Source organism: Syngnathus floridae, chromosome 14, assembly GCF_059516105.1.
Source record: "Syngnathus floridae isolate MCC-2025c chromosome 14, RoL_Sflo_1.0, whole genome shotgun sequence".
Classification (NCBI taxonomy): Eukaryota; Metazoa; Chordata; class Actinopteri; order Syngnathiformes; family Syngnathidae; genus Syngnathus; species Syngnathus floridae.
This window is the reverse complement of record NC_142426.1, coordinates 1,918,753-1,943,851: the sequence shown is the minus strand read 5'-3', so window position 1 is coordinate 1,943,851 and position 25,099 is coordinate 1,918,753. Positions and strand designations below refer to the sequence as shown.

Sequence of the window (25,099 nt, the reverse complement as noted above, 5' to 3'; positions counted from 1 at the left end):
ATCACAACTGTATACGAGGAAGAATCGGAACATTTCAACTGGACGCAACACAGAAAGTATCATTTGCGTTTCAGTGCATGTCAAAATACAGCATTGTCTAAGAAATAGACAATGACAATTTGCTGTCTCTCACTTGTATCTCCTTTCTCTCCTGGTGGTCCGGGGATGCCATCCTGTCCCTGATTGCCTTTGGGACCTTGAGGCCCAAAACCACCTGGTGGGCCTTGGGTACCTAAAAACCATCAAAAGCAAAATATAATACTATTGAATGTAATGCAGACTCATTTTGTTGCATTCTTCCCTATTAAGACATTTCAATGGACTTTGCCTGGTGGTCCATTGGGTCCTTGCCGTCCTTTGCTTCCCTGAGGTCCATCTGAACCTCTTGGTCCTTGATATCCAGGTGAACCTGGTACAACAGGATTGGGAAAAATAAGGTAGATCCGACCTCCATGGGGACAAAGCAGTACAGAAAACGGATGGATAGATGGATGGATATTAGAAGACATAAAGGCCAATAATAAATTGCCAGACCATTTTGTCCTTTGGGTCCTGGTTCCCCTTTGAGTCCATTAAATCCTGGTAAACCATGTTCTCCAACAGTACCAGGCTGTCCTTTTGCACCCTTCATTGTGTGTGCGTTGCTTAATCCTGGTTCCCCCTGAAGAAAATTAACATGATTTGTTTTGTTGAGACGTACATTTGATTCCGGACAAATAGTCTAACGTCTTATTTTTTCACCTTTTGTCCCATCGGTCCAGGTGGGCCGTACGCCTCATAGTTTGGTTCTCCCTGTTCTCCTTTGTACCCCCTTGGACCTGGAGCCCCAATTGTGCCAGGCTCTCCAGAGACTCCCTGACCTCCTTTTAGTCCCTTTAATCCTATTTGAGCATTACGGTATATTAACAACAGTACAGATCTAATTCCAGACACCGAGTTTACAAATGAATTTAATATTAGATGCACCTGATTAGGTATTAAATGAAAGCATACATTTTATACATACAGTTTATGCTTACCAGGATTGCCTTGGAGGCCTGGATCTCCTGGTATCCCGGGGGGTCCAGGTACTCCTTTCAAGAATGCTGGAATACCTGGGTCACCTGGTGGACCTGGACGTAACACATATCATTCTCAAAATTAGTATTGTTGTCACGTTTGTATGCATTGAACATGAGGTGGGGAAATACACCTCTTCCCCCAGGCCTCCCTGGTGCTCCAGTATTTCCCCTTGGTCCTTTTGTTCCAATATTTCCAGTATTTCCCCAGGGACCAACTGCTCCACGTTCACCTGGTGCATGCAGTTACAGCAGAATTATTTACTGTGCATGGAATCATCAAATGTCACATCATTTCATACAGTAAATTGGTAAATGAAGTCACCTGGTGGGCCAGGGTCTCCTGGGGGGCCAGTACGTTCTATAGGTTGTGGCGACGGAGCTCCCGGGGGACCCCTGGGTCCTGGGTCCCCAGTCATTCCTGGAGGGCCCGAGGAACCTTTGTTTCCAGCTCGACCAGGGTCACCTGTAAACAATCCATCAAAAAGGATTCCATGCAGGTCGCATGAGCGCTGTCTTTATATGTCCCTTGTGATGATTTCAACTCGGATTAAGAAGCCAGGTCAAGCTGTTTGTGAAGTCAAGTGTTCATTTGTATACCAATTTGCCCTGGTTGTCCTATAATTCCAGGCAATCCTTGTGGTCCGTATCCTGGTAATCCATCTGGTCCAGGATCTCCTCTCACTCCTGAGAAAACCCAAGTAGATTAAAAACAATCAAAAGTAAGTTTTCATAGTGGTTTGTGATGTTGGTGTCAAATATCACCATACCCATTTGGCCCGGTAGGCCATTTTGTCCCTTAACTCCTTTGAGTCCAGTAACCCCTGGAGGACCTGGTACCGTTGGCCCGGGATGACCCGGTTCACCTGGAGGGCCAGGTTTACCAAACCCAGGGAATCCTCTGTTTCCCTTTTCACCTGGCAGCCCATCCGGTCCTAGGACAGGGAAGGTAAAGCCATTTAACAAAATGGTGATCAGGTGAACACAGAAGTATTGTAAAGATACTATAAAGTAGGAAAAAAAACCCCAGAAACTTGTGAGCTGTTTTTTTGGGAGGAGGACACTTACCTGGCAGTCCCGGATTGCCATCTAGTCCTGGTGGCCCCGCTTGTCCAGGAAGAGGCTCACATGAGCCTTTACTACCTTTTGGTCCCCCTGGGCCAATTTCTCCTTTATTTCCTAAACATAACATGGAAACAGCAGATAATGAATGGAGGAATTGATTTGATTGATTTCAACCTCCTCTTTATATATGGAAGAGTCTTTGACAACCTTTTTCTCCCGATGACCCTGGATTTCCCGGTAATCCCGGATTCCCTGGTGAGCCAGGTAGTCCAGGATCTCCTCCAGGCCCTTGAGCACCATCATTTCCAGGAAGGCCTGGTGGGCCGCTCGGTCCTGGCAGTCCATAACCACCATCGCCCTGAACATGACATTAGAAAGAAAACCGAGCCTTTGTTTGCAATGTGTTAACACAGTCTACAGTATTTGTGCAGTTTTAAGGTTACTTTTGTTATTGACCTTCACTCCTGGAAGACCAGGAGGGCCTTGTCGACCTGGCAGACCAGGAGGGCCGATACTCGGGAGACCTGGGTTTCCTGGCAATCCCTTGTCACCTGTATAACACACGCATATGTTTAGTTCTATAGTTTGTGTTGTAGCCCAAGTCATGGCTATAATGTTACAATTTCGGGGCATGTAAACAACCTTTCTCTCCTGGGAACCCTGGTGGTCCAGGATATGCGTCATCTGCTCTTTCCCCTTTCTGTCCTGGGAAGCCAGGCCTGCCTATGAAACCTGGAGTGCCTGGAACACCTGGAAATAGGTTTGTTTAAGAGTGAATGGCACTTTCACCAGTTAGTGCATATTCCTGGATACATTACCTGGCCTTCCTGGTAATCCTTCTTGACCTTTAAACCCAGGTGGTCCAGGAAGGCCTTTTGCGTGAATGAAGCCTGGCTCTCCTTTCTGGCCTACCATGGTAGGATAAGAGAGGAGATCTGATAAGCATGTCTACTTGTCTTTTGGGTTTCTGCATTCATATCCAAATGTTTATGCACCTGGAAATCCAGGTGACCCAGGGAACCCAGGTACCCCCAAATTGCCCTTGGTTCCTGGCGGTCCAGCAGGCCCATACCCCTCTGCTCCAGGGTATCCTTGTGGTCCTGGTCTCCCCGTAAGCCCTGATGGACCTGGAAAACCTTTTGCTCCCTCTCTACTAAACTAAAGCGTGGATAAAGAAGAAATAATGTGATTGAAATTGCTCCGGTTATTATTCGTTAGAAAAACTGGAAAGATTTCTGCGGCCAAATGTTCTCACCGAATCCCCTGGAGGGCCCTGGACACCTTTGAGACCTCGCCGTCCTGGAGACCCAGGGTGGCCATCGTTTCCAGGCCTGCCAATATGTCCCGTGTCTCCTTTCTCCCCTTTTTCTCCTGGTCTGAAGTCATAAAACGGCTCTCCCTTTTGTCCAGGGACGCCTGGTACACCTGGTATACCAATAGAACCCTTGGCAGAGGAATGACTGTATGTTAACATAAAAAAAAAGAAATGTAATCCTTTTTTCCCCCAGATACAACTTTTCTTACCGGCCTTCCAGGCAAGCCCGGACTTCCTGGGAAACCTGAGTCACCTTTAGCTCCTGGTCCTTGATTAAATCCTGAACAATGTACATGTAGGAATATGAGCATTTCTGCAGGATTAGCATCTATATTCAGGTTTTGGCTGGAGATGGCATAATAAGCAATTCATCGATGAACTGTAGTAGGATTTTGTTGATTAAGGTGAAATCGAGGACGTCGTTTGGCTGCAATTGTCAGATTTATGTAGTATCAACTCGTTTTCACTCTAAAGAAGAACAACAGTCAAAGGCACATCTGTAAGATGGCAGCTGCAAAATGTCATGTTCAAACTCGTTTTAAAATCATCATTTGAAAATAATGAAATGAATAAGTGATATCTAATTTTATTTTCGATCAAACCTTTGAGCCTCGCGACTTCCTTTTGACGATGATTCGATACTCTTACCAGGTAATCCCTGCGGCCCTGGCCGACCTGGTGGGCCTGGTACACCTTCCTTCACACAATCAACGCAGGGCTCGCCCTTCTCCCCTGTTTAAAGCAGCCACGGGAATGATTTGAAAAGTTTCTTTTGGAATGTTAATTGACTTCAAAATGTTCAGACTATTGTGAACTGTCCTGGCATATAAACTGCCATTGGTTATACGTACGTAGGTGGCCATCAGCAAATCAATTCAACAACTTGCATTTTCAACAGTGTTTCTGCCCACCTTTGATTCCATACATCCCGTCGTATCCTCCTGGCCCGGGCATACCCTTGACACCCTTCAGTCCCGGCAGCCCTTTGAGAATTGTCTTTTCACCTGGAAACAACAGGAATTCTTAACACCTAAAATCATTGTTCAATAGTCCAGTTCATATTGACACCGTTCCAACCTGGTTACCACTAACTGAACAAACAGTGCACAAAATTGGAGCGACATTGAGCATTTTCAAAACATCTGCACGCACAGACCTTTGTCTTCAGGTAGTCCAGGTGGGCCTTGATCACCTTGAAGTCCTGGTTCACCAGGATCTCCTTCTGGACCAGAAGGGCCTGGATAGTTATCACCCGGGTCACCAGGATCTCCCTTGGGACCCGGAGAACCATCAGGACCTGGTGGCCCTTGTCGATCAGATGAACCCCCTGTACAAAAAGTTGAGTGGCTGCTGATTAGGAATGTTTACGTGTGTTTTGGAACACAGCCCTTAAGTGTGAGTGCAAAAGGCAGCTCTACAATGTTTTCACGTCCTGTAGGCAGGTGTCCCACTACTTTTGCCCATGTATTGTAAACTTGGTTAAGTGGTAAACACCTGGCAGTCCATCAGGTCCAGGAAATCCCATATTGCCTGGGAAGAAAAGAAAAGAAAAGAAAAGAAATCAGAAAAAACTTTCATAGCAAGTTTGCAGTTACTACATTACTGTACTGTATGGTCATTCACCTTGGCGTCCAGTACGTCCAGGTTGGCCTGGATCACCTGGTTCTCCCATGTATCCTTTCAGCAGGCCATCCACGGGTCCCAGTATCTGCAAAGAAATAATCATTTTAAAAAGCAGCCCACAGCTCTCATTAGTTCTTGATGAACCTTAAAGGGGCCATCCATATTATGGGAAATGAAGTTTTTAACGACTTCTATACAAACAGTTGGGTCTTTGGGAAGCGTGGAGTGTGAAATGAAGCAACCGAGTCCAATCTTTTATCTGCCTCTGTGAGAGCGCTGTATAAGTGGGGCTTATTTACATAATAGCCGTCTGACAATTAGTTTCTCTGCCTATGACCTGATTGGCTCGGCTGGCTGAAGCTACGGAGCCACAGTGGCCACAGGGCTTTTAATAACCGCAGTACATATATTGTCATTTGACAAGACTTGGGAACTGTTTGAAATGGGAACTACAATGGGGACTACTTCCGATACATACGTACGTACATACGTACTATAAATTCGAATGATACAATTACCTTTGTTTCCCCAGGTTGACCAAGTTGACCTCGATCGCCCTTAGCACCCTAAAATGACAGAGAGGTGTGATCGATTTGAATCAACCACATGCCAACCCATCAACAATTGCAATGACATTACAGGGAAAAGAAGCGATTACTGACCGTCCCTCCCGTTTCCCCTGGATATCCTGGCGCACCTCTGGGACCAGGCCTTCCCTAAACACACCCAATATGTTCTAATCAACGCCATAACACCAATCTGTGCAAATAGCATCCCTACCATAAATCCTGCTGGTCCAGGTTCACCATCCTTCCCCAGCTTTCCCTGCAAGGACAATTAAGTCCAGTGAGGACATTGAGTCCATGCATTCGATCAGTTCAGTACCCTTTGTTTGCTCGAACGACATCATGGCATCGCCGGTGGCCATTCATTTCTTTTCCCATTAAAGTTCTTTGGGTCCGGACACATTACATGCCAGTCATCATAAACGCAGCAACCGCTTGCGACTGGGGAGAACCTCTGTTGCATTATTCACAGAGGCTGCCGTGCAGGAGCGGCAAGGGCTCAACAGTATTGCTGTCAACCCATTCTTGCTCATATTGGCAAAGGTGACAGACACCCTTCAAAAACGTCAAATTCACAATAAGAATATTTCAGTCTAATGCTCGGTCGTTCAATGGCACGTGACATGAAACGTCCTTACGTAGCCCATTTTCGTTATTGCTGCACACTACTGCCCTCTGTTGTCCTATGTTTTTAAATGAAATATTGGACCGCATGTTCATATAGAAATGTAGATACTACGTGCATAAAAAGAGATGCAAAAAAAAAGAGCTATACTGTACATATTGTATACCTCTGGACCCACTTGACCTCGATCTCCCTTTGCTCCTTTTGTGTGGTAGCCATCACCAGGGTCTCCCTGAGAAAATATCATTCAGGGAATGAATGAAAGAATGAATGAATGAATGAATGAATGAATGAATGAATGAATGAATGACTGAATGAATGAATGAATGAATGAATGAATGAATGAATGAATATCGAGACCACTACACAGATTTAGATAGGTATCTAGAAGAACTTACTTGAGAACCTTTGCAACCTTTTTCTCCGGTATCCCCTGGGTCTCCTTTTGCTCCCTGACAACCAAGTCACATTCGTACCTTATTGCCGATCTGGCTTATTTTTGTAGTTCCACACCCAACGTGCAATAAATAATGCACAAGTAAATCATGTGCAGTTGACTTACTCACCTTTAACACGAGACTCTCAGTGAAAAACTCCCTGATGCGACCTGGTGGTCCAGGTGGGCCTGGAGGGCCTTGTCTCCCCTAAATTAAAAGATGAATATGACTTATTAATGGCAAATGCAACCAATGAGATTTGATTCAAACAAATCAGAACGTTTTCAAGTTAATGATGCTTTTGATGCCCTCTTTAAGTGTTGGGGAACTCAAATGATGATGAATCTGCAAGTATGCAAGGGCCTACTGTAATGGGGGCATTCTTGTTTATTTTTTTGCAATATTTTTAGTGACATCACTTGAGTGGTAGCCGTTTGCTCACCTGTGTTCGGCGTTATGACATCTATTACTAGTATCTAGTATTTCAAAATATATTACCTTTGGTCCAGCTGGTCCTGGAATACCTATGCCTCCTTGACCCTAAAATACAAATATATATATATATATATATATATATATATATATATATATATATATATATATATATATATATATATATATATATATTTTTTTTTTTTTAAACAAAAGGCTCAAGAGTAACAGATTAAGCTTTTTGGGCACAAATATTCAATTTTACCTTCGACCCTGGAAGCCCTGCAGGGCCCGGAAGCCCCTGTTAAAATAAATAAATAAAAGTCATCACTTCAAATTCACAGTTTGTGATGTTTTAATCCTGCACAGTGTAACCATTTTACTCACATCAGGTCCACGAGATCCCGAGTCTCCCTGTGGCCCAGGTATTCCCTGGAAACCTGGCGCTCCCTAATATATTGATCCCAGACAGAAATATGCGTCCATTTGTAAGATCACCTCAAATTGTTCATACTGTCATTTTATGTCTGTACCCTTGAATGTTGTTAAATCGGAACGTTTTCTTGTTGTATAAGGAAAACATTTACCGGTACTCCTGTTCTCCCTGGAAGTCCTGGTGGCCCCGGAATTGCCCCAACTGACACTGCAGACTGACCCTGCAGAAATGCCCAAAAGGTTGTTCAAATTTCTATTTTTTTTCCATGTTTTTATTAAACATATACAAAATAATACAAGATTAGGTGTAATATAAAGAAATAACAAAATAAATAAACAGGCAGCAGTAGGTTTCCTTCTTAATATGGTCGGTCCTTCAGGTGTGATTGAAAGGGCAATTCAGGTACAGTAGTAGTAGCAGCAGCAAATTTCTAAGCTAATATTGAAGCAAGCTATTGGTCCCACTCGAACGTGTTCCAAAATTAGCTCGGGGACCTCGGGGAGGCTCACCTGTTTGTGCCGCGTCATGTTATTATAATTTCCATCTTTTTTTTTAATGTGGGTACATCAGGCAGGATCCTGCCAAGAAACTTCCAAAAGGGCAGTCCTGGGCACTTTTACTCTTTTCCGACCTAAATAAACACTTGTAGAAAAAGTGCTTAGCAACTGACCTCAGCTGGCGCAGCATGTATTTTATTACCTTTGGTCCAGGAGGACCCGGAGGACCCTGTGAATTAAAAACGAGGAGTCAAGTTTCAATACTAGATAAAGGCTTTGATGGCGGCAGTCTTCAAGTAACTATGGTGTCATGGAAAACCCATGATCCACTGAGAGCTCTTTAGTCGGACAATGCGGAATTTGGCGCTCATTTTGCTGCTTGCGATACATTGTGACAATGAAATGATGATTGTGTTAATTGATATTCTATCAATCAAAAGTACTAGTGATATTGATACTTGGCATCAGTATTGGCGGGTGAGTGCCGGTATCGGTGTGAAGAAAACAAAAAGAAGTCTTATCAAACATTGCGTAGTTACATATAAGACTGTTTTGTTGCAGGCTGTGTAGATTTTGGGTTGGGCACGGGATGGCAGCACACAATTGTTTTGCACTGTGCAGATTTGAAAGAAGATAAAAGCAGGACGTAGGCCAACTCAACAAGGTCAGCCTAGCCTGGGCTGAAAATGATGCAATCCTCTGTAGTCTTGCTTTTTATGTTCACCAAAAAGCAAACGCTATAGAGTCATTTTATCAAATAGATCAGGGAAAAACTATTGTGACATGATTAGTTCAAATTGTTTGTTTCAAAAAATGTACGTATCTACTGTAAACAAATGGCAAAAAATGCTGAGGACATTGTTCGACTTCAGAGGTATCTCAACTCTATAAATTGCGTTGTCATCTTACAGGGAGTCCATCCAGTCCAGGGACACCATTAGCACCAGGAAATCCATCTTCTCCCTAAAACAAAAACATTTTCAAATGCTTTCACGTGCCACTCTTTAGCTTTGTTCACCCAGAACAGAGATACGTAGAAACACTGGTCACAGAAAGGCAAAGAATTCACCTCGTCCGTTTGTTTTTCAGCTCCTTGCTAAAGACAAGCAAGTTGTACAAAACAGTGATCAGTGACTCTTAGTTTCATCTGACAATAAAAATGACGGTGCATTTTTGGTTCATCCAGAAATTTCAGCCAAATATCCTGAAATGAGTGTATGAAATTTGTCACCAAATTCAATGGAAACAACTTAAACAAAACACTGGACTCAAGTGAGTTTCATTTTCCTTGTCCGAGAAACCATCCCATGGTGCTACGTGAACACTTCCTCACATCTGTTCCATTGCACCCTGGAGCCCCCGGTTCCCCAGGTGGGCCCTGCAGACCCGGAATGCCCTATGAATGAAGAAACGCATTAACGGCCAATCTATCTGTGGACAAACACAGCACAACACTTGAGGTAAATAAACAAGAGTTGTAGTGCACCGGTAAACCGTGCGAGCCTGCAAATCCCTCTTTGCCTTCAGGACCCTGTAAGACATACAGTAATCATTGGACTTATTCCAACTTTACATGTCTAGTAAACGGAAACAAGTCTGTGTTTGATTTTCTTACCGGGTCTCCTACGAGGCCAACTGGCCCATCAGGCCCAGTGTTGCCCTGCAGAACACAATAACCGTTGCTACTCTGCTCTTGACGTGGAATTACAGTGATGTGAAATTGCTAGGAACGAAATGTACCTTTAGTCCGTTTGGCCCAGCGTGACCTTTTATTCCCCTGTGGCCTTCTGGTCCTGGAGGGCCGAGACTTCCTGGAAGACCCCTGTCTCCCTGTGTGGGATCGTTTGGGAAATTCAATAACAAATTGACTCCAACGCTTTTCAGCGCATCCGTGCCTTTCATTGAAGCGTTATAGAAATGAGATGAATGGATCCAAATGAAAAAAAAACACCATCTGGTCTCTCGTGATGAGGTAAAAAGAAATGTTATAAGCAGCTACTCTACCAGCTGTGGGCGGGGTAGAATATGGATTATTCTTCTACTGATTTGATTCATTTACTATGTCTGCTCTTGAGTACAAATAAAAACGATGAAATGCTCCCAGTAACAGCTGCAGTTCTTAAAAGGGAACTTTAGTTTGTACTGTATATGGCTCCATCTGGTCCCTCTTGATAAGGTAGCAAACAAGAATGTTGAGAAGCTAATTCCTGTTTGTGTACGTGTGTGTGTGTGTGTCTGTGTGTGTATTGCATAGCTTTAAACATGCTTAAGATGTATAAAAAAAGTGATTACTTTTAATCCCTTTTTTTTAGGTTTTAGTCCTTGGAAATGTCATGGCTCCAAGCCTGTGTTTAGCAAATGTCTGTTATCATCATCAGTAACTTACCGTGCACATATGACCCACATGAAATAATGTAATGCGTCACTCACCCTGTTGCCTTTGACTCCTTCACAGTGACATGGTGACTTTCCGCTGCACACGCACTGAAACACACAACATACTGTATACAGTAGTCAGTCCAGTGTCACACTTGCCTCTGCAAGCCCAATCTGCTCATATAGGCAGGCGATCAATGCGTTTGAGTGGAGTCATGGAGGGAAGGACTGGATTTATGGGATCAATTTTTTCCAATAACAGTGAGCCATCAATTTCCATGGCACACTCAGTGTTAGGAGTTGGAATCTTCAGCATTTGCTCAATCGAAGTGGAGCCCAGCAAGCTACTGCTATACCACTTTGGCCTCTATGGCTTCTACAAGCTTGATCAGTGATTTCCAATTCATGTATTGAGAGAGATGATCATGGAAGAAACTTCATGAATTTGGTCTAATTTTAAAAGCTTGATTTTATTTGGCATGATTTGAAATGCTGACTCCTTCAAGGAGCAGTGTTAAACTTTTTTTTTTTTTTTTTTTGGAAGGCCCCCATGAATGAGTAGTAGGCTGAACACTCAACCCCCAAGTTGCTCCTGATGCTGCGCCAATTCAGTAGTGGCAGAGCTAGAGGGGGACAGTGCCCCCCCTTAAATATGCTTTGACCCTCCCAGCTGCCAGACTAAATAATGAACTTTTCTTTTTTTTAAGATTCTTTTCCCATATTTGTACCCATCCCTTTTCCAGCATTTTTGAGGAATTGTTGGGGATTCTTTCTTTTGTTTTGCGGACCACCTGAGTTATCCCCGCCCCATGGCCTTACGAATGAATAACTCCTTTTAAAACCCCAAGTCAAAGATAATAGATAAAAGGGGACCATATGCCGCAATATCTGAAGATTTTTTTTCTTTAACTTAAGGAGATTTGAGCAAGAATCATGTAACTTGTACAACATTTGTTTTCATGGGCCACATAAAATAATGTGGCGGGTCCAGATCCGGCCCCCGGTCCTGAGTTTGACCCCTGCACATTCAATACAAGGGAGCAGTGGTTCAGAGGACTTCAAAGTATTTTGTTCAATTCAGCAGCATTCTGTCCTTTGCCCTTTAAGTGCTCTCACACAAAGGCCCACCAACATGGTGAGCCACAAAGTATTCTGAAATGCTTACAGTCACACAAACAAACTCTTCTCGTCAGGATACAAGATGTTGGCAGGCACACCAAAAGTCAAGGCAACAGGGAATAGACGTTTGGCAAAAGTTAGAAAACGTTTCTTTTGCTCTGGTATGAAGTTTAGCCAACTATTGTTCCGGCTGCCAAATACGTATTCTTACCTTCTTGGCACCGACGTGGGTCAGCAGCACAGCAATTAGGATCAGAGGAAGCAGCAACCCTCTTCTTTCCATCTCTTTTCCTCTCACTGGATCTCCAGCCAAATCATAAAACGAGTCGTCAGGAGTGATCCTCGCCCGCTCGCCCTGATGCTGCGACTGCTACGCACCATGCACGCTGCTGTGACATTCATTTTCATGCTTCTGGATTGCGTGACCCTGAGAGAGGGGAGGTGCTCAGATGACGTCGAGCTGAAAACTACCAGCTCCAGCTCATCTGACCATGAGACTTTTTTTACTTCTCCCAGTTAGATTGCATCTTGTTGGACATCATCTTGCCTTCAATGACTTTGGATGTCTGAATTCGGGTAAGTGTGATGAACTTTCTGAAATGGGGACTACTGTAATGAGATGAGGGTGACATTTAATGCATTTCTTTGACTTTATGTACTGCAACTAAGGAAGCTTTTAGGCTTTCTAGCCATTCAGGATTTCATGCAGCATTGTGTCTTTGTCACAGGTGGAAGTGTTGAGTTCTCGGACCTGACCAGCCAAGATGAGCTCTTCATGTGCAGCTTTGACATGGTGTGCCCTCAGGTGAGATCAAATTTTAAATTTCTGGAAAAAAAAATACAATAAATAGAAAAAAACGTGTGTGTGTGTGTGTGTGTGTGTGTGTGTATATATATATGTATATATATATGTATATATATGTATGTATATGTATATATATGTGTATATATATGTATATATGTATATACAAACACACACATATATATACATATAGATTAAATGTATGTGTATCTACATACTATATATATATATATGTGTGTGTACACACATATACATATATACATATATATATATATATATATGTATATATGTATATATATATATATATATGTATATATATATATATATATATATATATATATATATATATATATATATATATATATATATATATATATATATATATATATGTATGTATATATGTATATGTGTGTACACACACATATATATATATATATAGTATGTAGATACACATACATTTAATCTATATGTATATATATGTGTGTGTTTGTGTATATGAAGTATAAGAAGTATTTTTTACACAAATCTGTTGATGATTTTAATGTTGTTTAAGTGGGTTAGGGTTTTTATTTCATCATAAATACAGGACAGAAATACAGTATCAATCTGCATTGTAGTGTTGAAGTGCTGCTTAATTTCCTTTGTAGTCTTTTTGTTTTTGCAACTAATCCCGCTCAGTGATTTCTGACAAGCAACAAGTGGCTGGCTGGCTGGCGTAATATGGCAGAATCTAGAACAAAGCAGCACGCAACTTTGCTAGTTTTGATGCTAGCTTGTTCAAATTTCATTTCTGGTAGGAAGTCTTATGATGAATCACAGATCATTTGTGCTGAAATTGTGACTTGGATTGGTAAAAAAAAATAAAAAAGAAAAGAATGTCAGACAGCTTATATGTTGTTACCCCACCAAGATGCTTAGACTATATCACAAGCATCCTAAACACACTTCTGGACTGTTTACGCAGGCGGTCAACACATCTGCAAACTGCATGAACTGAAAACCGGCCCTCAAATTGATATACTTTATAAAACGTTCTATTCGCAAAGGCAATGAATCCATTTGGTTTTTCCCAAGTCTAATTCATTCGATGAGTGCCTAAAGTGTTCACAATGAGGCAGATGTAGCCAACGCTACCCACCTTGTGGCCTCAATCAGAGCATATTCAACAAAGTTTTGGAAAAGAACTCAAGGACAATGAGTTGTCTTGGATTCTGTTGGCCAAAAGACATACAATACTGTAAATCCATTTTATTTTGCAGCTGGCTCCTTGTCCTGCTTGTCATTGCACAGCATCTTAACGCGGTAAGAATTTGTCCACTTGACATTTCTGTAAATGCAAAAATGTTCAGCAATAGAACAGCGGCACTTGCACGCTAATGTGTTTGCAGTTTTTTTCATTTTTTGTTTTTTTTATCTATCTATCACCACATTGGATATTGCAGCCACATTGCATTGTGGTATAACTCGCATAGTGGAACTAACCATGACACTTTTCCTCGCATCATCTCTTCTCGTTAATGTCAGCTGCATTTACGTTGCGATGGCTTGGAGTTTCTCAATCTATAAACTCCTCCAAATATTTTGCGTTGTTGCCAAAACATTTCACAGTATTTGCCAGAGCAGTAAAAGCGTCTTTTTGGGGTGGGAAACGTCTGCCTCCGGAGGTGCCAAGTGGTTTTGTTAGCAGCCTCTCAAACTATTTAGATTCAGATCAAACGCTCTCATCAAGGTCAGGGTCCTTATTTGGTAAACGCTGACCCGTTGGAGGCATTTCTCCAGAAGCTAAACTGCACAATCCAGAGGAAGGTCCTAAACAGATTTTGATGTGAGGTCGCTGCTTGACAGCCATGTCGTTTACATAATGCACACACAAATACGTACGTATGTACATGGTCGCTTACTAATCAGTAGCATCCAATGTAATTGAGATTTGTCTTTTTTTCAGGGAAATGTTGAAGGTCCATGTGATGGCAGAGACTGTTCTGTATGTCAGTGTCTTCCTGCCAAAGGTGCACGGGTAAGAAGATTGTTAATCAATCCCACCACTATTAATCACCACTTAAACAGTTCCTGTAAGATAATTTCATTAGTTTCTTTTTTTTTTTTTTGTAAAGAGAGGATTTCCACATCTTTGTTCTACATTGATACATATTTTAGCCAACACTTCTCACATGATGAGCACATTTTTGATGGCTCTTATAGAGAAGGCCCAGTTTGTGATCTTTAGTGTCCTCTGCTGGAAAGAAGGAAGTATAGGACTTTGTTTCGCGTTGCCAATGGACATTTCGTAATGTCGATACCTGGCTACTTATGCTTTGCTGCCATTGCAAAAAATACAACCAGAGTTTCACAGTAATATTCCATTTGTTCTTCGGCCATCATATGAGAAGATAATCCTTTTCCCATCAAAGCACATTTGGACCTCCCACTTCCAAAATAATAGTTACACCCTTGTCTTTCTTTCAATGCCAGTGGCATTTAACAATTAACGGCACAGCAAACCTGTTGCCATTCATACAATGACAGCTTCATGTTCAACTGAATGGGCAGTAAATGTGATGATTGTTTCACTATTTATGAGATTTTATTCTGTTTGTTCTTATGCAAACTACGTACATACATGTATGCCTTGGATCAATAAAAAGAGAGAGGCCCAGTACTTTTAAAGCTCACCTTTCTTTAGTGCTCTCGACTGAGGCCTCAGGTGTTGCGCAAGGGACCAGATAACTGAGGAGAACATTCCATTTTGCCACTGAACCTAACATGCATGTTTTTTGTTGTTGTTGTTGTATATGTGTGAGGAAGCCAGAATATTCAAAGAAGCAATTCAAGTCAAACAAATATACATCGGTACTATATTAGATTACAATGAAGCAAAACATGCTCCACCAGGGTGACCTGTTTTCTTTGTAGGGACCTCCAGGGAAATCAGGGAAGCAAGGACCTCGCGGGCAAATGGGATCATGGGGCAGTGTGGGGCCACCTGGAGAGAAAGGCAGGCTGGGCTCACCGGGATCACCAGGCCCGGAAGGACTTAAAGGAGCCCGGGTAAAATTGTCATCATATTCAATTTATAACTTTGTATCATGATAATAGTAATCTATCATACTTTTCTTTCCTGAACATTTTAGGGCAACACTGGGCCTCCAGGTTTTCCTGGTCACGAAGGTTCATTGGTAAGTCAAGACCGGTTGAGGACCCCACTCCCTGTCACTTCTACAATTTCTAGACTGGATACAACACCTTTTAGGGTCACCCTGGAGCAGGTGGTGAGCCTGGTTTGCCTGGAGTGGACGGCTGTGCGGGGGCTCCGGGTCAACCTGGTGTCCCCGGTTTTCCTGGCCTGGATGGTCTGCATGGGCCACCTGTGAGTAGAAAATGTGATTCCATTTCAAAATAAAACATGCACTCTAGCAAGGTAGGGAGGAGTTTGGAGTTCTGGCATTTCAATCTACTGTATTCTATAGCCAGTATGAAATCCTTGTTTCTCTCTTTGTCAGGGATTTCCTGGACCAAAAGGAGTTAAGGGAGAACCCTTATACACTGATTCCATTCCTGGACTTCCTGTAAGATTTCTTCTTTGATTCTTATAAGATCATCTCATCATTACTATGAATTCCATTCGCACCATTTGGATTGTTATTTGGTTTTATTCTTACAGGGAGATCCCGGCCGACAAGGAGATGCGGGTCTACCTGTACGTACATATATTCGCCTCACAATTGAATATTACATTGAAAATTCTAAAGTGGAGGACTATGAAGACTCTCCAAAATATTCCATTGCTCATCATGACATTTCACCGGTGTGACAATCAAATACAAGAAGTGCCCTTTGGAAATCTTGCTCCTCTTCATTCAGGGCCAAAACGGGGTCGCCGGACCAAAAGGCTACACAGGTGCTCATGGTCCACCTGGTGATCAGGTTAATAAATATGATTTGATAGAATAACTGCAGCATGAATACTGCTGCTGTTTAGCGGTCATTAACGCCACTGCTTCTCCACTCAGGGCTCAAGAGGGTATAAAGGTCTCCGAGGACCACCGGTGAGTCATTGCAGTTCTATGTTATAATAGAGAAGATCATTAATCCACATATAGCCAATAGGATAGAACAAAATTGTCTTTGTGCAGGGTGACCCTGGAAGACCACAGCCAGGCGCAGCAGGAGATGATGTAAGACACCTACTCTATTCATTTGCAAATGTGTATTGCAAACATCTTCACTACTTTCCTTCCATGTGCTGTACCAGGGTGAACAAGGCCCGCCCGGTCCACAAGGACCAGAAGAAATCATTGAGCCGACCCCGGGTTACCTCGCACCGAAAGGTTACAAGGTGTGTTGTGTGTGTGTGTGTGTGTGTGTGTGTGTGTGTGCGTGTGTGTGTGAATCCTTCGGGCCATTTTAGATCACTTGGATGAATATCATTTCAGCAATATCAATGATTTGCCTGTATTTCAGGGAAACCGAGGTCGTCCTGGACCATGTGGACCAAAGGGCAAAAAAGTGAGTTCAAATCTTCCGTCACAGACAAAAAAATGTAACATCATGACTATGACTTGTATTTTTTTGAAAGGGTGGTCAAGAAGACTTCTTCAGTCAAGGAATGAAAGGAGAGGAAGGAATTCTTGGTTTTCCTGGACTTCGGGCAAGTCATTGACACAGGAAATTAGCTTCATGCTGATATACGTACAATGGAAATGGAATGCCATAGACAGAAATGAGCATCGATATTGCGGTCATTTGAAAGTATCCAACAACATTAGAATTAGTCATGTTCCTTGAATAGTGCATCAACAAGCCTGGCACATACGTACGTATTCTCTCTGCTCTGTGGAAACATTTACAAGTGCCCTTTTTTGTATTCTTGTCGTTTGTGTATACCGGATGCACTCAAAGATACTTCAAATGTTATTTTGTTCTTCTTTTTAGGGTTTTCAGGGATCACCTGGAACTTCAGGACCAGTGGGACCTGAGGTACAACTAGCAATATCGAAATGAACAAAATCTCCATAGGTCATCTTGTACGTATATGTTGATATTTAGGGGTTGCCAGGCGAAAGGGGGCTTCCGGGTCTTATCGGAACACCTGGACCAAAGGTAAGCCTACCTTGAAAATGTTTTCAACATCAACATGATTACAGGCTGCAAAGAATTGGAATCAAACTCAAAATCTCATCCACTCATACCACTATAAAAGGGCGACCATGGAGATCGGGGGTTTCCTGGTCCTACGACGTATTTGAAAGGGTCTACTCTTCGAGGTGAGATTTACCAGAAATACTGCCTGTCTGTAAATACGGTGGGGCAACCAGTGTGTCGAATTTGCATGTTCTACCCATCCGTGCTTGCGTGACTTTTCTCTCACGATATTGTATTATATACGTACACAGGAGCAAAAGGGGAAAAGGGATATCCTGGAAATCCTGGATTAGAGGGTGATCCCGGATTAATGGGCACACGTGGCCCTCCTGGCCCAAAAGGACTAACATATACAGGTAAGAAGTTTCTCCCTGGTCATGACTTCTTTTTTTGCCACATTGTGTATGCGATTCATTTACAAGCGTTCTCGATTGTCTGTTTACGACATATGATGATGGATGAAGGTTGGATTTCGACGGAGTTTTAAAAAATCATTTTGATTTTTTGGGGTTTAAGAGAAAAGGATCTGTTAAAAACACGATTGCTTTGACTTCATCTACCTTGTCTTATTGCCTAGATGGGCTGAGTGTGCCTGGTCCAAGCGGACCCCCGGGTCCTAAGGGCTTTAAAGGAGAGCCAGGTGGCTTAATCAATCCAGTCCTAGGACCAAAAGGAAGAAAAGGAATACGCGGACGTAAAGGTGTCATCGGAGTTCGTGGTCCTCCAGGTATAAAATGCTATATTTTGTAAGTTGGGTTGTGATATCTGATCTAAAACGCTGTGCTTTACGTTTGATCCACGAAGGATGTGGAGGTGAGTACCATCCCCTTCTTTAAAACATCTCCAATGTGTCTTTGACAGCATTACAGTGTCTTACATTTTGTGCTTGGTTGATTCCATAGGCTACATTTGTGAGCCTGGTCACCCAGGTGACCCTGGTGATAATGGACCCCGAGGACCTCCTGGAATAAAAGGCCTCAAAGGACTTAAGGGTGTGTGCTTTTTTAAAAAATTTTATTTTTAACCATCAAAATGTCCTGAGAGAGAAAAATGCACAAGCATTCATTTGCCAATGATCCCCACAGGCTGTGAAGGGGCTTGTAATTGTACATTTTCTCATGGACCGCCTGGTCCGCCTGGTCAGCCTGGTTTTCCAGGACCTCCAGGATTACCAGGAACTCCAGGGATGAAGGGGGACCCAGGACTAAAAGGAGAAGAGGGTCCTGCCGGACCTCATGTGAGGACAATGGGATAACCAATAGACAGCCGTGCTCAATACATGAATTACTTGATAATATTACTGGCCTGTAGTGGCTTAAGTTTTGGAAATGATGATGAAGGCACGCTGAGGGATGATGGAAAATGTTTCTATATTGCATGTTCAAATGGAAATTGTTACAGTTAACATTTTAATGTTAGCCCCGCAACCAAGTTTTTACATGTGAACACTTCCTGCATGTAATTGCAGGGTTTTAAAGGATACTTAGGTTTAAAAGGGCTGAAGGGCCAAAAGGGGGAAGGTTTTATCACAACGGATAAAGGTGAGCAAGCCCAATATGGTTAAGAACCACTCATAGTATTCCCCAAAAACATCAGACATTTTTTTGACGAATAAAAGGTGCAAAGGGAAACCAAGGAGACACTGGATATCCTGGTTCTCCTGGCCAACTGGGTAAACCAGGAATCGATGGTCTTCCTGGGCTGCCAGGAGTCCCTGGACCACCAGTGAGTAGTATGCTTTCAATACTGCAAATACATAAGACTTAACAGTATTTGATGCATTGTTGATAAAAACTATGACTACTTCACGCACTTTCATAGGGTTCCAGTTACAGAGGTAAACCTGGTCCCAAAGGAGACCCAGGGACGGGTGGTCCCAAAGGTTTGCCAGGCAGTCTGGGGCTCCCAGGTCCTGGTTTTCCAGGTCCCCAGGGTCCAGCAGGAATGAAAGGTGATCACGGGTACCCGGGCTCCCCAGGAATTCCCGGTCGAAAGGGCCCGCCAGGTTGAATACTTTTCTTATTCAATCAATGTTTCTGATTTATTGGTACCTATGTATGTATGTATGTATGTATGTATGTATGTATGTATGTATGTATGTATGTATGTATGTATGTATGTATGTATGTATGTATGTATGTATGTATGTATGTATGTATGTATGTATGTATGTATGTATGTATGTATGTATGTATGTATGTATGTATGTATGTATGTATGTATGTATGTATGTTGTTTCTATTGCAAGCATTTTTTCACTGAAAATCATTAGGTGACCCTGCAGTCTGTTGTCATGAGAATGCGACGGGATCACCTGGTGTTGAGGGAGAACCTGGTTCCCCAGGTGAAACACTGGACAGAACTTACCTTACTTTATGCCAAAACTAGTTTTTAAACTCAATCTCTTTGGTCATTTTAATGTTTGTAGGCGTTCCAGGTGAACCCGGAAGGGGCGGAATTGTAGGACCCCCGGGACATCCAGGACGGAAAGGCATGAAGGGAGATGATGGTGGAATTGAAGGGATTGGACCTCCAGGTTGTCAGGCAGACAACAATGTCATTGACAAATGATTGATATCTTAGCTAGGTAACACCTTGTATCCCTAACAGGGCCACAAGGTATAAATGGAGATCATGGTGACCCTGGTAGTCGTGGGAAAAGCCTCGATGGTCCTCCAGGCGCTCCCGGAGTACCGGGACCACCAGGGAGGAAAGGGTCCCCCGGAGATGTGTTCAATACTTTGCCAGGTCCTCCTGGTCATCCAGGCAAACCTGGAGTTAGAGGGAGAAAGGGGATTCCTGGCAGTTCAGGAAGCCCAGGGTTTACAGGTAAGTGGAAGTATACCAAATCTTAGATCAGTCTGCGTCTCAAATATTTGACAACATCCACAGGTGTACAAGGGCCACCTGGAAGGCCAGGTCGAAAAGGAGAACAAGGATTTGATGGTGATCGTGGAGCTCCCGGACCTCCAGGCTCGCGATGTACAATATGGGAGTCAACAGGACCTCCTGGACCACCTGGTCCTCCAGGAAACCCTGGACCAAGAGTGACAGGTGAGGATGGAGGAGAAAATCAGCCACTCATTGACGTGGTTTGATTTCTCCCATGTTCAAGTGTTCCTTGTTATTCTGTAGGCATCCCTGGTCTAAAAGGCTCACAGGGAGATAATGGCCTACCGGGTCATGGCGCCATGGGTCCACCGGGTCGCAGTGGTCCTCCTGGTATACCGGGCCCAGCAGGGCCGAGAGGCTCTGCTGGTCCTCCGGGAGATTTCGGGAATGACGGTTGGCCAGGACACAAAGGTGAACCGTGTCAAATCTACAGTCAAAAGGAAATTAAATTCCAGTCAAAAGGGAGTACTTATTTGGTCCTGCTGAAGTGATAATGTTATTGGGATTTATTCTTAAGGTGAGTTGGGCTTACCTGGCAGGGATGGGGCCAAAGGCTTACCAGGCCCGCCGGGACCTCCAGGTCATAGAGGCAAGCAGGGGGAAAGAGGCTTTGATGGTCCACCAGGTGGCCGAGGAGAAACAGGATATCCTGGTATGAAAGGTATGACGTACAAATGCTTCACTTCACTTGCTGTTGACTGCATCATTTGGAAACTTTGCCCTCACCGAAAGTCCATGTCCAGTAGTGGCCACAGAATCTCATATATATATGTGTGTGTGTGTGTGTGTGTGTGTGTGTGTGTGTGATACACACACACACACACACACACACACAGTATAATCCCCATTTGTGGCCTTCAGGAATACGTGGTCCCAGAGGATTACCCGGAGAAGAAAAACTCGTGATTTTAAAAAAGGGAGAACCAGGAACTCCAGGAAGAAGAGGGCAGTCAGGTCTACCAGGACCAATAGGCAATTAAACTATCCGCTTGCAAAATGATATCGATAATGATTGATCAGTTTGATGAGTTCATCATTTTCTCTAGGTGAAAAGGGGCAAAGAGGAAGGCAAGGCGATCCAGGACCAGATGGTTTCCCTGGTTCACAAGGATTTAAAGGTGATGCTGGTGTACCTGGAAGACATGGGATACCTGGAGATCCTGGGCACCCTGGATTGAAAGGTTTTATTGGACCAAGGGGATACAGTGGGAATGATGGAGATCCGGTACGAATCCGAAATGACCTGAAGTTATTACCTATGTGTATAATAATTCTGTTGTAATGCCATCAGTTATGTTTGTATCTTATACAGGGAGAACCAGGATCACAGGGACAACCAGGACTTCCAGGGGTTCCAGGATTTTCAGGTGCCAAAGGTAAATCCAAATCTGTCATCAATGTATTTAACATCTACCACATTACCTGGTTAGCTTTTTTCACTAATTCAAACAAATACTCTTCTAGGTGAACCCGGAGCGTCTTTTGGACATCCCGGAAGGCCCGGACCCAAAGGAGCTAAAGGGGAGAAGGGATTCAGTGGTAAATTTTGAGTATAGTCGTCAACGTAAAGGCAAAAAAACTTGTATTTGAAAGCTGTTTTCTTACCCCTATCCCTTAAAGTCTTGCACTCACTAACAACCAGACAGAGTCAAACTACAAATAAGTCAAGAAAGGCACCTTTAGTACAGTACAACAAAAATGCCAAAGCTGCAAACCTTAGAAGTGAAGACATGCAAATCACTAGCACACCATGCGTCAGCTACCACCCAATCTGAATTGAATGGCGCAGAGAAGCAATATACAGGGTGTGCTTCACTAACGTCTACCCCCGTCTCTTTTATTCAGTACCGATTGGAGATCCAGGGGATCCAGGGGATACAGGTCCAAGGGGATATCCGGGAACACCTGGACAGCCGGGAGCTCCTGGTGATCCGGGAATACATGGTGGACCAGGTGATTTTTCCGTGGCTGTTTACTTTGTGAATTACTTTCAAATTAAGTGTCATAGTTGATGTTGGAGTCCATTATTGTTGATGAGATTTATTTTTTTTTTTATAGGTTTTCCTGGGCCTATTGGTCCATCAGGTAGTCCGGGTCTTCCGGGTGTTCAAGGTGATAGTGGGTATGTGGGGTCTTTGGGTCCACCAGGCCCAACTGGATCCTCAGGTACTTATATTGTCTTTTGAAACATCTGAAAAATACAATGACATGGTATTCTGTATTTTGTTACGGCTGTGCACTTTGGTATTTTTGGGTCTTGATAATCCTGCCTTTTTTTCTTTACAATTCTAAATATATGAATAATGACATTTTTAAGGACTGCCCGGTCCGCCCGGTCTTTCTGGACTGGATGGCCTAAGGGGACCGAGAGGGATGAAAGGAGCAAGTGGTAAAAAAAATCAATAAAACTTTGTTTTCACTATTCTGTTGTTCTTCAGTTAAAACATCTCTTAAAAATAGATCCTATGTTTTTCAAGGAGTAACTATCCCAGGTCGTCCTGGACCAGAAGGATATCCTGGAGCTAAGGGTTCCAAGGGACTGCCGGGGCCTCCAGGACCCTCTTATCCCGGGCCAAAAGGCCTGAGGGGTCCGCCAGGTGACTCAGGTATGAAATACGAATGAAACGAATAAGTTTCAATGCCATTGCATCAAGAAAACAGATAATCTGAGGGAGGTTATGAGATATAGTACATGGGTTTGCGTCCTAATGGATATCGGAAATACTATTCAACTGGAATCAGCCTTTGCTGACACTTAAAGTTGAATTCAACGTCCTATTTCATATTCTTCCAATAGGTCCAGACGGTTTTCCAGGTGAACCTGGTTATCCTGGGAGAGAATGTGACAAGCCTTTGCCGGGACCTGTCGGAGATCCAGGATCTGAAGGGGCACCCGGCCCGCAAGGTCTGTTCATGTCTTCTTCATTCTGCATGTTGCCATCATTTTATTTGATGTTCTACTTGTTCTACTCAGGGCCTGCTGGACCGAAAGGTGAAGCAGGCAGCCTCTTTTTCCACAAAGGAGATCCGGGGCCACCCGGCCTACCTGGGCTTCCAGGCCAGAAAGGAGACAAGGGCTATCCAGGAAATCAAGGAACTTCGTCATATCCAGGCTTTCCAGGACCAAAGGGTAAAACCACCTTCAAGTGTAATTGAAAAGATCCATTACACTTATGTATCCTTGAGCCTTAAATGCACCTTTATAGGTGAGAGAGGCCTTCGCGGTACCAGAGGTTTTGATGGCGCAAAAGGACCGAGAGGTGATCCTGGGCCTTCGGGGAGGAAAGGAGTAACTGGCCCAGCTGGAGATGTTGGTGAGTAGTCCAAAAGCTTCATGAGCTATGCAAAAGGTATCTTTGGGACTCTTTGTAGCGTAGACTATTCTCGATCATACTGTTTAATGACTGTTCACTTGTGCAGGTGCTAAGGGTGTCCCTGGTGATTCTTTAACTGAACCCATACGGAAGGCTCCAGACGGCCCTCCTGGGCCACCTGGTTACCCAGGACCCATTGGGTTGCCAGGCGCTCCGGGTTCACCCGGGCGTAACGGACCAAAAGGCAAGAGACTCATTTATTGCAATGTACCGTATACGTACGTAGTATGTCTGAGAATCATTTTGTTTTTCTCTTGCATTTCAGGACCAAAGGGTCCAACTGGTTCTCAGGGCATCACTGGACCCCCAGGTCCTCCTGGTATTGACGGTCCTATTGGTGATGGAGGAGATTTTGGTGAACCAGGATTTGTTGGGCCTCAAGGTAACTTTGAAATTTCATTCAATCCATTCAGGTCGTCAGGATTGTAGCTGACATTGAAAATACTACGTCATGAAGCACTGAACTAGATCAGTACGAAACAAAAAAACAGTAGGCCCATTTGTTTGATCATCAGCTGCATGTGGATGATGTCCTTGGATTTTGTACACTCTGCGTATCCCCTCTCCAGGCACCCCAGGTCCACGTGGTGACCCAGGCGCACCAGGTTATGCGAGGACATCAAGCTCAGGCTTTCTGTTGGTTCTTCATAGTCAATCGGTACAAGTGCCTCAATGCCCCGATGGCACCAGTCAGCTTTGGGTCGGCTACAGTCTGGCCTACCTGGAGGGACAGGAGAAGGCTCACACTCAAGACCTTGGTGGGTCAATTCTGGCATGATTGACACTTGTCAATCCGTAAGCAGCATTGGCTTTAAATGGCATCAATTTAGAAAACGAGCACCTTCTTGGAATGTGGGGTGGCTAGCTCTTTTTATAGCATATCAAGTCGAGCTAGTAAGTGTTTTTGCAGAACATCAATCCAATCAACAAATATCCTTCCCGCCTTGCTCGTCTGTAGGTCAAGCTGGCTCTTGCTTGCCCATCTTTTCCACCATGCCGTTCTCCTACTGCAACAAAGCTGCCTGCCACTACTCGGCTCGGAACGACAAGTCCTACTGGCTCTCCACCACGGCGGCTATACCCATGATGCCGCTCTTTGGCTATGAGATCAGATCACACATCAGCCGCTGTGTGGTGTGCGAGACACGTTTGCCAGCTGTGGCTTTTCATAGTCAGGATCCATCAATTCCACAATGCCCACCTGGCTGGAGGAGCCTTTGGACGGGCTTTTCCTTTCTCCTTGTGTGTATACAATTTATATATAGATTGGATTTTTTCTGCCGGCTGAAAATGGGATGAGCAAAAGACACACAGATGAGTCTTCATCGCTGCTTTTGTAT

General features: G+C 43.6%; 2 protein-coding genes across 2 annotated transcripts in view; one reads left to right on the top strand and one right to left on the bottom strand.

Annotated features, from left to right (window-relative positions):
- The window catches only part of LOC148386930 (uncharacterized), an 18,315-nt gene extending 6,374 nt beyond the window's left edge, over positions 1–11,941 (bottom strand). The window contains exons 1-41 of the mRNA XM_088396479.1: positions 11,761–11,941; positions 10,485–10,538; positions 9,795–9,884; positions 9,670–9,714; positions 9,541–9,585; positions 9,388–9,450; positions 8,964–9,017; positions 8,257–8,283; positions 7,709–7,777; positions 7,509–7,571; positions 7,387–7,422; positions 7,188–7,229; positions 6,819–6,896; positions 6,651–6,704; positions 6,419–6,484; positions 5,842–5,886; positions 5,724–5,777; positions 5,580–5,627; positions 5,062–5,146; positions 4,933–4,968; positions 4,595–4,765; positions 4,350–4,442; positions 4,087–4,170; positions 3,648–3,718; positions 3,379–3,567; positions 3,119–3,281; positions 2,942–3,031; positions 2,766–2,873; positions 2,580–2,674; positions 2,331–2,481; positions 2,127–2,237; positions 1,829–1,993; positions 1,659–1,745; positions 1,384–1,524; positions 1,193–1,291; positions 1,020–1,112; positions 742–881; positions 535–661; positions 329–409; positions 134–232; positions 1–7 (exon numbers count right to left, since the gene is read on the bottom strand). The exon at positions 1–7 is cut by the window's left edge and continues 41 nt beyond it. Coding sequence (XP_088252605.1) covers positions 1–7; positions 134–232; positions 329–409; positions 535–661; positions 742–881; positions 1,020–1,112; positions 1,193–1,291; positions 1,384–1,524; positions 1,659–1,745; positions 1,829–1,993; positions 2,127–2,237; positions 2,331–2,481; positions 2,580–2,674; positions 2,766–2,873; positions 2,942–3,031; positions 3,119–3,281; positions 3,379–3,567; positions 3,648–3,718; positions 4,087–4,170; positions 4,350–4,442; positions 4,595–4,765; positions 4,933–4,968; positions 5,062–5,146; positions 5,580–5,627; positions 5,724–5,777; positions 5,842–5,886; positions 6,419–6,484; positions 6,651–6,704; positions 6,819–6,896; positions 7,188–7,229; positions 7,387–7,422; positions 7,509–7,571; positions 7,709–7,777; positions 8,257–8,283; positions 8,964–9,017; positions 9,388–9,450; positions 9,541–9,585; positions 9,670–9,714; positions 9,795–9,884; positions 10,485–10,538; positions 11,761–11,832 — 3,491 coding nt within the window. The 5' untranslated portion in view covers positions 11,833–11,941. The remainder of the gene's footprint in view (positions 8–133; positions 233–328; positions 410–534; positions 662–741; positions 882–1,019; positions 1,113–1,192; positions 1,292–1,383; positions 1,525–1,658; positions 1,746–1,828; positions 1,994–2,126; positions 2,238–2,330; positions 2,482–2,579; positions 2,675–2,765; positions 2,874–2,941; positions 3,032–3,118; positions 3,282–3,378; positions 3,568–3,647; positions 3,719–4,086; positions 4,171–4,349; positions 4,443–4,594; positions 4,766–4,932; positions 4,969–5,061; positions 5,147–5,579; positions 5,628–5,723; positions 5,778–5,841; positions 5,887–6,418; positions 6,485–6,650; positions 6,705–6,818; positions 6,897–7,187; positions 7,230–7,386; positions 7,423–7,508; positions 7,572–7,708; positions 7,778–8,256; positions 8,284–8,963; positions 9,018–9,387; positions 9,451–9,540; positions 9,586–9,669; positions 9,715–9,794; positions 9,885–10,484; positions 10,539–11,760) is intronic.
- The window catches only part of LOC148386929 (uncharacterized), an 18,421-nt gene continuing 1,124 nt past the window's right edge, over positions 7,803–25,099 (top strand). The window contains exons 1-49 of the mRNA XM_088396499.1: positions 7,803–9,514; positions 11,859–11,990; positions 12,066–12,125; positions 12,278–12,354; positions 13,611–13,653; positions 14,297–14,368; positions 15,265–15,399; positions 15,483–15,527; positions 15,602–15,718; positions 15,852–15,917; positions 16,013–16,048; positions 16,213–16,275; positions 16,362–16,397; positions 16,485–16,526; positions 16,604–16,687; positions 16,813–16,857; positions 16,928–16,999; positions 17,284–17,328; positions 17,398–17,451; positions 17,552–17,615; positions 17,745–17,849; positions 18,071–18,220; positions 18,298–18,306; positions 18,396–18,485; positions 18,579–18,730; positions 18,962–19,034; positions 19,112–19,218; positions 19,315–19,498; positions 19,766–19,837; positions 19,922–20,029; positions 20,104–20,322; positions 20,386–20,547; positions 20,629–20,796; positions 20,903–21,046; positions 21,247–21,357; positions 21,432–21,610; positions 21,698–21,761; positions 21,850–21,924; positions 22,231–22,338; positions 22,444–22,551; positions 22,703–22,774; positions 22,863–22,991; positions 23,183–23,290; positions 23,360–23,515; positions 23,592–23,699; positions 23,806–23,943; positions 24,025–24,141; positions 24,329–24,517; positions 24,718–25,001. Coding sequence (XP_088252625.1) covers positions 12,314–12,354; positions 13,611–13,653; positions 14,297–14,368; positions 15,265–15,399; positions 15,483–15,527; positions 15,602–15,718; positions 15,852–15,917; positions 16,013–16,048; positions 16,213–16,275; positions 16,362–16,397; positions 16,485–16,526; positions 16,604–16,687; positions 16,813–16,857; positions 16,928–16,999; positions 17,284–17,328; positions 17,398–17,451; positions 17,552–17,615; positions 17,745–17,849; positions 18,071–18,220; positions 18,298–18,306; positions 18,396–18,485; positions 18,579–18,730; positions 18,962–19,034; positions 19,112–19,218; positions 19,315–19,498; positions 19,766–19,837; positions 19,922–20,029; positions 20,104–20,322; positions 20,386–20,547; positions 20,629–20,796; positions 20,903–21,046; positions 21,247–21,357; positions 21,432–21,610; positions 21,698–21,761; positions 21,850–21,924; positions 22,231–22,338; positions 22,444–22,551; positions 22,703–22,774; positions 22,863–22,991; positions 23,183–23,290; positions 23,360–23,515; positions 23,592–23,699; positions 23,806–23,943; positions 24,025–24,141; positions 24,329–24,517; positions 24,718–25,001 — 4,749 coding nt within the window. The 5' untranslated portion in view covers positions 7,803–9,514; positions 11,859–11,990; positions 12,066–12,125; positions 12,278–12,313. The remainder of the gene's footprint in view (positions 9,515–11,858; positions 11,991–12,065; positions 12,126–12,277; positions 12,355–13,610; positions 13,654–14,296; positions 14,369–15,264; positions 15,400–15,482; positions 15,528–15,601; positions 15,719–15,851; positions 15,918–16,012; positions 16,049–16,212; positions 16,276–16,361; positions 16,398–16,484; positions 16,527–16,603; positions 16,688–16,812; positions 16,858–16,927; positions 17,000–17,283; positions 17,329–17,397; positions 17,452–17,551; positions 17,616–17,744; positions 17,850–18,070; positions 18,221–18,297; positions 18,307–18,395; positions 18,486–18,578; positions 18,731–18,961; positions 19,035–19,111; positions 19,219–19,314; positions 19,499–19,765; positions 19,838–19,921; positions 20,030–20,103; positions 20,323–20,385; positions 20,548–20,628; positions 20,797–20,902; positions 21,047–21,246; positions 21,358–21,431; positions 21,611–21,697; positions 21,762–21,849; positions 21,925–22,230; positions 22,339–22,443; positions 22,552–22,702; positions 22,775–22,862; positions 22,992–23,182; positions 23,291–23,359; positions 23,516–23,591; positions 23,700–23,805; positions 23,944–24,024; positions 24,142–24,328; positions 24,518–24,717; positions 25,002–25,099) is intronic.